Source organism: Onychostruthus taczanowskii, unplaced genomic scaffold, assembly GCF_017590055.1.
Source record: "Onychostruthus taczanowskii isolate IOZ18803 unplaced genomic scaffold, ASM1759005v1 scaffold101, whole genome shotgun sequence".
Classification (NCBI taxonomy): Eukaryota; Metazoa; Chordata; class Aves; order Passeriformes; family Passeridae; genus Onychostruthus; species Onychostruthus taczanowskii.
In genome coordinates this window covers 2,187,825-2,199,952 of record NW_024496638.1, presented here as the reverse complement: position 1 = coordinate 2,199,952, position 12,128 = coordinate 2,187,825, and the positions used below count along the sequence as shown (strand labels likewise).

At 36.9% G+C, this 12,128-nt stretch overlaps 1 protein-coding gene across 2 annotated transcripts in view; it reads left to right on the top strand.

Moving 5' to 3' along the window:
* Window positions 1-12,128, top strand: part of ANO3 (anoctamin 3) — a 102,999-nt gene that overhangs the window by 74,118 nt on the left and 16,753 nt on the right. For both annotated transcript variants that reach the window (XM_041411573.1, XM_041411582.1), the window contains 4 exons: window positions 402-523; window positions 1,713-1,847; window positions 6,071-6,167; window positions 7,023-7,083. In XM_041411573.1, the coding sequence (XP_041267507.1) occupies window positions 402-523; window positions 1,713-1,847; window positions 6,071-6,167; window positions 7,023-7,083 (415 nt within the window). The remainder of the gene's footprint in view (window positions 1-401; window positions 524-1,712; window positions 1,848-6,070; window positions 6,168-7,022; window positions 7,084-12,128) is intronic.

Here is a 12,128-nt window from a genome sequence, read left to right as displayed (position 1 = left end):
AGAGAGCTGACATACTAGAAATTTCTAAAATTTTATAGAAGAAATAAAAATATACCACAAGACTTTCTTGAAAAATTTAAATAGGTGAAAGCACACAAGTAGGCATCTATTAGTGAAATGAAAACAGAGCTGAGTACTTCTTTAAAGTCTTGTATTAGTATGTTTCAGTCATTAATTATTAGGGAAACTGGCCATTTCAGAAGTGTATGTAACCCTGCCTCTTATGTCAGGCTTACATTAGCTCCTGATGACATGTTCCAGATGTGCCCAGCATAAGAGACCTATTTATTAAATATAAAGAACATTTCCATTAAAATTATTATCAAAAATCCGTAAGAAACTTGTACATTTTCCGTAGTGCCTGGTATTGTCCTTACATTTCTTTGTATTTTTTTTTTCAGGGAAGCCACAAAAGCAGGCATCCCATCAAAACACATGGAGCACAGAATCACAGACACCTCTTGTATGAGCGCTGGGCACGATGGGGAATGTGGTACAAATACCAACCTCTTGATTTAATCAGGTATTAGTACTTTGAAGGTTTTCTCTGGTACAAAAAGCCTGGCAACAGTGTGCTAACTATATTCATAAATTCCTTATGCTTTCCTGTAACATCTAGATATTCCCTATTATTGGCTAAGGCTGGAGTTCTCTAAGTTGCCTATTTTGGGTGCTCTTTTGTAGGTTAATTTCAAATGAGTCTGCTTAAAGAACATGTAGTTACAACTGCTAAGGAATTTGCAGGGTGAAACTTAAAATACAAACCCATAATATGATCTGCTCATCAGAGACTCTCATCTCCTTTGAGAGCAGCCTTGAAAGCAGACTATTATCCACATGGACAATCAGAGTTACCAGATGCAGAGGACTTAAAATGCAAGCCAATTTTAACCTTTTCATGTGGGTTTAACTCTTATTATATAACTCTTATTTATAGGTCTTAGACTTAGTGTCATAGGTTACCAAATGTAAAATAGGGAAATACATATAATTTAAATTAAATAATGGTGATGTTTGGGTTTCACAGTTTCCTCCTCTGATGCTGAATACCAGTAATTGATTTTCTTTGCTTTAAATTTTTATTCCTGATCTGAGTCATAACCTATTATTGGTGGAGCTAAGTATGTGCCATGGGACAATTTTATGCTTTATCATCCTTCATTGACTTTCTGATCACTGCTATTTATTTCATCTGTTCTAGCAATTGATACTCCAGTTTTGAAGAATTAAAGTTCAGTATTCAGCTTGTGTTTTCAGAACATTGTTTTCACTAATAATAGTTGGAAATATGTCATATTATCTATGCATGATTATCTATCATAAATGTTTTTTCAAATGGAATACTTAGGTCATGCTAACTTACTTTATCCCTTTCCAGACTTTTTGTGTCTGTGTACATCCATCCATCCATCTATCTATCTATCTATCCTATGTTTAATAATGTTGCTACTAGTCCATCTACTTAGTCATTGCAAGAACATGAAAATTACAGAGGCACTACAGTTGTATGCTTGTTCTCATAAATCTGCAGTTAGTGTCAGTAAAATATTATGCTAGCCTGAAAAAAACCTGTTTGGTAAAGTGACAATTTTGGCATAAACTTGTAATGATAGTTCCTTGTTAGAATTATTCTACTACCGTGACAGTAGAGATAGATAGAGGTCACCATAAAATTTAGTTTTAAACAGTATGTGTGTTTCCTTTTCATGTAGGCGATACTTTGGTGAAAAGATTGGACTGTATTTTGCCTGGCTGGGATGGTATACTGGAATGCTTATTCCTGCTGCCCTGGTTGGGCTCTTTGTTTTCCTCTATGGATTATTTACAATGGATTCCAGCCAAGTAAGGTAAAATTCTATTTAATTATATGTAATAGCCTATTGTTAATTAGGAACAGTCTGGCACAACTTAGATTGCTGTACTTTTAAATGTTTTGCAGATATGGTAATAATGTAAGAATAGCCAAAATAGAATATTGGGTCTTTGAGTCATGTATTTACACTTTTTACATTTGTTTTGCATCAAGCCAGATGTGTACTACTGGCAGTGGCCATTCTTATCACTGCATTGCAGTGATTCCCACTGAGGAATTGTTGATCTAATTAAGGCTAATGGATGAAAAAACACCCGTATTCCCTTATTACCTCCATCTTGCTATAACTTCCAGAGTGTAGTACAGTTACTAAACTTCAACTTTTGCCTATGTCTTTTTTTTCTTCTTCATTAATAGTAGCAAACTTGGACTCTTAACAAAGTTCTTATCTGGGTCAGTATAACTTGCAGCCAGGAGACTCAGCTTCAGGGAGATTGCAACCACGTAAAATGAACCAAGTTTTCATGTTTCCCACTTTTGTGATTTTGCTCTGGGAAGGGTTTATGTCAATTTAGATGCTGTGATGAGGGTGCTCAAGTGCTGACTGTACTTCTGGGAACTCTCTGAGGATCCGCTGTGCTGCAAAGTATTCCATTAGCTGTTACCAGACTGTATCAGTATCTGTTCTTACAATTGCAGCTGTTGCTCCAAGCAGTTTGGGTGCTTAGGCTGTATGTATATTTGGAGTCAGATTTCATAGAAAATGTTGTTTCTCTGGCTGTGAGCAAGACCATATTCAAGTTTTTTTCTAAGGAGTTTTCTTTAGCTTCTATTTCACAGTGAGTTATTATAGTCTACAGTGCTGTAATGAACACTTTTTTTTTAGCTTGCTTTGTGCAGCAAACTCCTGAGAAACTGTATAAATTCAAAAACATTAAATACAGTTAAATGCAATAAACTTAACAGCCAGGAAATGATGCTATCTTTAATATACTGTATTAGGATTGTTTTTTATCATAGGTGTCTTCAAAATGTAGTGGATCTAAAGTCAAGGATCAGCCTGTTCCTAGAGCACAGAGACCACAGCTGTTGAACTATCAGTCTTGTATTTGTCATATGTACAATGGCACAGTTCCAACAAAGGGGGAACAAGGGGCCATAATCTACTATTATCAAGGTATAGCTTAGTATTTCTTCCTTGTGGAAGAGAAAGGTGTGTCATTGGCAACTTCTCGAAAGAAATACCAAAATTTCTAATCATTTCATTCTTTCAAAATGCAAGCTCTTATGTGCTTTTATATCATAGAGTCATGAAATATCCTGGGTTTGAAAGGATTCACAGGAATCATTGAAGTTCAGCTCCTGGGCCTGCATAGGACAGTCCCAAGAATCCCACCATATGCCTGAGATCATTGTCCAAATTATTTTTGAGCTCTGTCAATCTTGGTACTGTGACCACTTTCCTGGGGAATCTGTTCCAGTTCCCAGCTGCCCTGTGATTGAAAAACTTTTTTCTAACGTCTAACCTAAACCACCTCTGACAGAGCTTCATGTGTTCCCTCTGGTCCTGTCACTGGTACCCAGAAGGAGAGGAAGCTGTTAGATTGCTGTGAGATCTCCCCTCATCTCCTGTTTGCCAGCTGAACAAGCCAAGTGATTTCAGCTGCTCCTCATATGGCTTCCCCTCTAGGCCTTTCGCCCTCTTTGTGGCCCTCTTTTGGAGACTCTCTAAGAGCTTTATATCTTTCTTATATTGTCGCTCCCAAAACTGCACACCATATTCGAGGTGAGGCTGCACCAGCACAGAATAGAACAGGGCAATCACCTCCTGTGTGTCATGCTTCTCCCAGGAAGACTTGCAGGTATGACTCCTTTTTAACAGAAAAATGCAGTTATCTTCCTTGCTTGAAGGTTGCAGGGTGTTGTAAATGAGTGCAGAGGTAGGCTAGCTTTTGAGGGTTTCTGTCTTCAGTTTTGTCCCCTGGTAGCTGCAGAAAAAAAACACAAACAAAGCACATTTGAAAGCTTTTGAGGGTTTCTGTCTTCAGTTTTGTCCCCTGGCTGCTGCTTAGTAGCTGCAGAAAAAAACACAAACAAAGCACATTTGAGTGTGTCCCTGTGGGGCTGGTTCTATTGGGTCTCATCCTGAGGCACCTCAGTATGGTGCTGTGCTGCACAGAGTGCCAGCGTGCCCCAGGCCTCCGTGCTCTATGTCAGAAACAAGAGACTGAAAGGTAGCTAAACGCCCATATAAGCCCTGTATGCCTGCAAGGGAAGGTGAATGTTCATATATTTATTATAGCTATCATTAGTCAGTGTTCATTGCAGAATACTGTCAGAGGATGGGTTATGGCAGAAGTCCTAACCACGTGCTCTGTGGCAGCCCCACATCTGTAATCTGGATGTGTTAATTCTGTGAAGGAGGTGCTGCCTGCCTTTGGTTGTGTGAGTCTGTGCAGTCCCTCTGGTCAGTCATGACACAGCGCTGTCCTGTCAGTGCATTGCTAGGACTGTGTCAGTCAGAACAGCTGTGAAATGTGTGGCTCAAGCTGATTATGCCTGGCCTGATAAAATATATGTAGATGTTTTCTGTATCACCTTGTGTACTCAGGCAATTCTAAAGGCCACTGATAACAGATACTACTCCTTGCCATATTTTTTTACTTAGCCTGGAAGGTGTTAGTAAGGATTAGACAGAAACTTTGTACCTTGAGCAGACAGGAGTCATCCATTAGCAGGTAGATGGACTGCACACCTGTTCTTAGTCTTGCTGTAGTCTGATTGAGAGATTATTTATCTGGCGTTTTTGCATTCTTTTAAAGCAAGTTCTAGAGAAGCGTCTGTGAGAGTGTTAAAATCTATCAACTGATTTTAAGCACTGCAGCTACCACCACACACAAATGCAGTGTTCAGCGGCAATCGGGAAGAAATAGAATTGTATATGTTACTTCAAAAAAATCTAAACACAGGAAACCCAGTGGAAATTGGAAACACAATGTTATGGCATTATGGCAATGTCAGAATTGGCATGTTGCCCCAGATTCAATATTACCTGCTGAGCACTGTTTCATGTGAAACAGGTTTATTACACCTGTTATGAGGAATTCATGGCTGTTAGGAAGTGTTGATTGAAGAATGATAAATTCCATCCCAAAGCCCTATTTTTTATCTGTCTTGTGTACTACAAAATCTGAATTTAACAGATGATGAAATCAGTTTTGCAGAAGGATACTTTCCTCAGCGATGTGCCTTCACCTCTCAGGTGCAGGAGGCTGCCATCAGCCCAACTCTAGTGGCTGAAGGCAGGAAATGATACTTTTCTTTTTTCCCCCCCCATATCCAGCACAGTTTCAATAGAGAAGTAATAAGCAAATACAGGAGTATGCACTGCCATAGAACCAAACAGTGCTTACCATGCTAGCCATAGGTTTTGTGCAGCAGTAAGTTGAGGGTGATGCAGAATGATGCCACATCTAAGAATTAGTTTGTCTTGTTTGTAACTTGTCCAAGTGCCTGCCTCTGCTCCATGCTCAGGGTCTGCTAGAAGTTGGCTCTCTCTCTCTCTGTATATATATATATATATATATATAAAAAAATTATATAAGTATATACTAAATGTGAGATATATATATGTATGTATCAGCTTATGTCAGGAGCCCATCTCAGCACAGGGCCATGAGTCTCTGCCCTCTGTGTACAAGAAGATTCTCTCTGTAGTTCAAGTCTGGCAGCCATGGGCAAGTTGGAAATGGAAAAGAAGGAAGGGCTACCACCAAAAGGGAGGAAATATCCCCCTCTCATACTGACTTTTGCCTTTGTCATAGTGTCTCTCTTCTTTACTCAGTTATGTACAAATGATGTCATTTGATTGAGATCAGTGAAGATGTACCAGTTTTGTCTATCCTCTGAATGTTTGGTATGTTACAATTTAGAAAAATAGGCTGTAAATGCATTTGAAGGGTAGTGAGCAATTTTTTGTTTTTCTGTTTGAGATATTTGGGAGAGAATTTGCTGCTGTGAGAAGTGTAACATGATGCCCAGAAATACTGTATGCTACTCTACAGCCCATAGTGTTCAGGTTCCTGATTTGGGATTAGGCTTTCCAAGCCAAATATTCACTTCTAATTTATTTTATTTGCCCAGTTTTGTGGTGCACACACTGTTGACACACAGAGAATATAAATGGTATAACCTCAGAAAACCTTGTGAATGCTAGAAGTGTTTTTATTACCTTTATTTTCCTGTTTTGTACTACAGCAAAGAGATCTGTGAGGCAAATGAAACCATTATGTGCCCTATGTGTGAACGCAATTGCACACTACAAAAACTCAATGAAAGCTGCATATATGCCAAGGTAATTATTATATTATTACTGTCAATAATTGTGATTGTATAATGGCTGCCCTTGTTTCAACCAAGTTTCCTGAAAAACATTTTGTTTTTCTGCACATTTTGTTTTAAACCTTTGTAATACATCTTTCTAATAAGGGAATGCTCTGAAATGATCTGGGGTTTTTCTAAAATTCCTTTTGGTGAGCATTTCCGTATTAATAAATTAGTATTATTTTTATCAACTTATTAATTCCTCTGTGAGGACTTCATAATTAAAATTCTTGTAAGGTTTTTCTACTTTCCTCTCTATCTATCTTATTACTGTTTCCTTTGCTTACTTTGTATTTGAATTTTTGCTTCTTCTTTGCTCTGTCAAACTAATGCAAAGATTTTATACAGTTAAATATTTTGCTACAAGAAGCTATTCTTCAAATTTAAATAATCACACCAGAAATTGCAAAATACCTAGGTAGAAGAAGAAAATGAAATCAAGAGACAGTAAGCATGTAGAGGGAAAAAAGTGAAGAGGGTTTTTAGCTCATAAAAACCTTAAAATACAAATGGTTGAGATTAAGTTTGACCGACCATATGACAAGAATTCTGGATGAAATTTTAGTCTGTCTGGACAGGGACAAAACAGTTCTGTCTGTGAAACAAAATGACTGGTGATAGTCTGGAATGATAGTCTGGAACAGCAGATTTCAAGTTATAATGGAAGTCAGAGTGTGACATTGACAATCCTTGGTAGAAGAAACATGCTAGTATGAGAATGCTTAACTTTGCGTTTCTGATGCCAGTTATTTACTCTGGGACTGTTTGGGGAAAAAGATGAGGTGGCAGTATTATTTTTTCCTGATACGTTCATTTTTTTATTCAGGTTACACATTTGTTTGATAACGGGGGGACTGTCTTCTTTGCAATTTTCATGGCAGTTTGGGGTAAGTACATTTTTACTTGTTTTTTTGTTATTTTTAGTTCACCTGGCCCTTTTATATGATTACTTGACAAAGGAGATTATAGCTCTTGATAGAAGTTAAAGAAGGATTATGATTTTGCCATGCAAACTAATTTTTTTTTCATTTTCATTGGCTTAAATTTCTATGCTAGTAATGGGTAACACCTTCTGTGTAAATGTATATGTATAAACAGCTAATGTAATGATTTTCTTTGGGGTCCTATATGTCTTTAGGCCTGAATTTTATATTATTTAGGTCAAAGTCCTTTTAGAAGAAAACATGTGGATTGTATTACTGATCTTGAGCCAATATCAAAATCAGATCTTGTAGAGGATTCTTATAGAATAAATGAGAATGGTTTTATAGGAGCTAATTAGAGGAAAGTACAGACAAGGTTTGAGGTTAAGGGCTTACTGCAGTCGAGGGATTTCCATTTAAATTCTCAGTCTGAATCTCTTGTTATGTTCCCACTGCCATCGCACACATCGTGTTGTGCAGCTCAAAGCTGAGCAGGGGCACATCCACAGAGGACACTGCTGAGCACTACCAAAGCCAGTCCTGCCTCTTGTAGAAGGTCAGTGTAATAGTGCTGTAAAAGACAGATTGAAATCCTCAGTAGGATTAGCTTTCACTGCAGCTGATAATGCAGGATTTTCCTGTTGGGAAAAAGGGAAGCAGAAGAGAACCAGAGATAATTGGTTCTACCAGTGAACATGTTTGTCTGTGTAAACACTGAGAAATTGACACTAGTTCCCATACATAGAGCTGTCTGTATTCAAGCCAGACTTGTGCAGTTTTGAATGAAGTGGTACACAACAGCTTTATTGATGTAGTGTGTATGAATAAGTATTAATGACTCACTTATAGAGAAATAAGAACAAATGTCACAAATTTTGGAGGCTGGCATGGTAAAAGCAAGTAGCAATATATGAACAACAGCAAAACTTCAAATAGTTACATGGACAACAGAAGCACATCCCCATACATGCAAAATTATGATTGGCTTGTTAAAAATTAACATGATATAACTAAAGGGCACACTTTGATTACTTTCCTCATTGATGCTTCTTCATTTACTGCTAATCTTGCTATTACTGTCTTCCGATTATTAATTATTACTTTCAAAAATACAATGCACTTAATTATATATTTACCAGTGTAGACAACACAGGTAGCTTTTTAGCATCTCTTCATCTCTAAGCTCTTCTTCAAGAGAGCTCTTTCCATTTTCAACTGAGGGCAAAATTCAAGTGTAAGGAGGAATTTGCTTGTATGGCAGTGCTTTATCACAGGAAAGATGGCATTATATGGGCTAAGGAAGGTGAAAGCTAAGCATTACATTTTGCTTCATTTCAAGCATCAGAGTGATATTCTCATGTAAGGTAGGTGAATCTGTCTGAGATTTTCAGTCTGCTACCAAACAGTGCTGGATACTATGTTAGAAGTCAGGTTCTGGTATTGATGGGGATGACTGAACTAAAAAAAAAAAACAACCAACCAAAATTGCATATATGGACTGAAATCTTTAATATTTTAAATAAATGCCTGTTTTGCCCATATTCAGTATGACTGATATAGTTTCTCTCTGGGGTGTATGTGCATGTAATTTACTCACATATTGAATAAAACCTCATGGCAACATTCGCAGACAGTTAGTGAGATAATTCCATTCCATCAGTGTGATGCACAGTCTCCATGCTAATTAAAGTGTTTTAGCAGAGCATAATAACCAGGGCATATCCCACATGGTTAGTCTTCTCTGCACTTTATTTTGTATATTCTGTGCCTTTACAATTGTTTCTTGTACATATTCTTTATTTCTATTTAGACACGTCTGGTAATTGCAAGCAGATAAGCTATGCAATTTTTTGCACTATACTATCATAATTTTACTCTTTAGCTGGACAGAACTGGACCATGCTTTTTAGGATACCTATATATGTATCAGAGATAATTCCTTTCCTCTCTTAAGAATTTTTTCTATCTAATCTGTACTGACACATTTTAAATAATTTCTACAGATCTAGCCTGCAGTTCAAAGAGCAGATCTGTTTGACAGAGGAATAGAAGCTTGTCATCTTTTTTCCCATTGGTAGTGATACTGAATCGGTGTCATCTAATCAAAGGTTAGACATAGCTCATTTTACTCGTAATTCCATTCTCCCCAGCAAACTTCAAATAATCCAAATTAAATAATCCAAGTAAATTTAAGCAATTGTTGCGTATTCACTGAAGAAGGTACAGATGTAAATTTGGGAAAATAATGACCTGAGTAGTTTATCAGATAGAAATTGTATTAGGATGGAATAGGTTCACTTCAAAGTGGTGAAGCTGAGGATGTTTTTTGTATTGATACTAAAATATCATTGTAATCCCAGTCAAATTTTTCTCTGTACCATTGCTACCCAAAGTTACACGAAGCAGAATCTTACCTGGGTGCTATTTTTCTAAGAAAGCAGGTGTAATATCCTTCCAGGAAAAGCAGAGGTTGATCATTTAATTACAAGTAGAGGAGTGATGCTATGCTACTGAGGCCTCCTGTTGTATATTGGTGTATCTTGTGATTTTTCCTTACTTTTCAAGACATTGTTCACACAGTAATGGCTGTAAGGTAGCAATGGCCAGGTTGTTTTGGGTAAAATGAAAGTGCTGTAGATAACAGGCAAGAATGTAATCTGAAGCAAGCATTGCAGTGAAGGGTGGGATGGTGTGATGTCAGCCATTGGAATGCCATCAGATGGGCACCCTGCATTGTCTTCCTCTGTCTTGTCTGCTGTGAGGCACCTCTGACTCTTATCATATGGTTCAAGAGAGTTGTCTTAGTGAAGAACTGAAGGAATAACATGATAATATTTATATATATATATGGGTTGAAAGATGTGAATCAGTATCTGCTGGGTCCGTCATGGTTTAATTCAGCAGTCCCTCACATGTATCACATGTAAGTCCAGTTAACTGCTTTCTGACATATGGGAGAGCAAAAGATGAGGGCCCTGATTCATTATTTCAGAAGATAACTCATGTCCTAGCAACACCCTTTCAGCTCTCACATGGGTGGTCAACTTTCACAGCTGCTTCCTAATCTGATGTTCTGGCAGCTTTCAGCTCTTGCTTTTAAGCTGGAAAGGGCATAATGCTGAAATTTATTTTGATTTTATTTTCTATGGGGAAAAAAGGTGTGTTTGGCCTCTCAGTATTTGTTTAAACTTTTAAAAATAAGATCCAGGAACATGATATAGATGTCTGGACTGTGATTGCACTTCAGTACAAGTTTTTACATGTCTTCTCTCATGGAGAAGACAAAAGCAGTCATCTTGTTAAACATCTTAAAAATATTTTTACTTCTGAAAACAGATTCATCCTTAATTTTGTAACTGACATTGGATGACTAAAGAGTCTAATTTTTTTTCAGTTAATCAAGGTTTGGGAGAGCTTTTGAGCTATAGTTTTAAACTTAGCCATAATTCTTTGAACAGGTTCACTGATACTAGATACGATTTTCCTGATATTTCAGAGGTTAAAAAAAATAACTTGTAAGGAGGAGATACAGAGTTAAGAGGCCTATTGGTTAATCTAAAATTTTTAAATAATAAATTAATGTCAGTTGAAAGCTCATTTGGTTGGAGTCAATGATATCCTAATAGTTCAGTAAGACAAGACTGTTTAAGCAGCCCTGTGCAGAAATAAGAAACATTCTTATGCAAAACCCTTGCACTGTTCCTTACCTGGGTCACTCCTTGTGTCATCATAGAGCCATCTGTGGGGAAATGACTCAGGCCTCTTTGTAGCACATGTAAAATATCCAACCAGGACATTTAATACAGATCCCAAAATGGTTCCTGCAAAGATGCCAGCTATTACTTCTTCATTGTTGTTTTTGTCTGGGAGAAAAAGAAACAAAGATGAAACCGTTGAATGGTAATAATAAATCTATAAAACCAGTAAGTGAGACTTTTCAGCAAGGTTCTGAAACACTTTGCAAGCTATGAGTTTCTGCCTTTCTGCAGAAACTTTCTGCCCTTGGAAATGAAAGCAGACCTCTCCATCCTTGAGGTTTGGGGGAATAACGTGGGTTTAGGAAAAATAAAAAGGCAGCTAAATGAGTTTTTAATCAAATAAAAAGGTTTCAGGTTTAATTCCTGAATCAACAACTATTTTTTAATTAAAGAAAAAACCAGTAACCATTCTTCAAATGCAGTTATTTGTAAACATTTAAGACAGCAGTTAAAATTGCAGTCTCTGAATTTCAATTTCTGAGTGTACAAAGTTAAAAAATCAGTAATGATTCATACGCCTGTTGAATTAGCAGGATAAATGCATTTCTTCAAGATTTTCCCTCAAATTTCATAAAATTTTTCTTCAAGATACTCAGTTTTTCTTGGAAGTGAACTTGCTCTCTAACTCTCCTTCCTTTTCAGTCATTGTGAGCTAAAAATCAGGTGCCTTGTAATTATTAGCTATGTATTAACTATGATGGGAAGCATGAAAGTCTGATGATCCTTCAGTTCTTAGTACAAACTGTACTTTCTGTCCTGTGTTAAAAGCTTGAAAGCTAATTAATGCAAAAAATTATGGTGCCTTCTAATCTTTTCCTGAAGACCTGATTCAGAATAGCAGGATAGAAAAGTGCAGTGACAGTTTTATGTTCCATTGTTTTCCCACGCATACTTAACTTGGTAATTAAATGCACAATGAGTAATTTCTTTGGAACTGTTTTTAAGAAGTCAACTTTGGTCACAAAAATTTCTGAACTTTAGTAAGTTGATATGCTGTATGTTTTAAATCTAATTTCTACACATCATCTTTGAAGGTCCATTCCAGTGAAAATAGGCAATACCTGTCACAAGGTTCTCCCACTCTGGGAGGTGTTAAATAATTAATTAAAGAGTAAATAATTTGAAAAGTACATGCTTGGGTGAGCTTTAGTTTTAGTTTGTACTTGGTCACTTGTAGCTTCACATGTCTCATAAAGTCTACAGTTCAATTTAAAAAAAAAAAAAAAGGTTTTAGTTCAGCATTATAGTTTT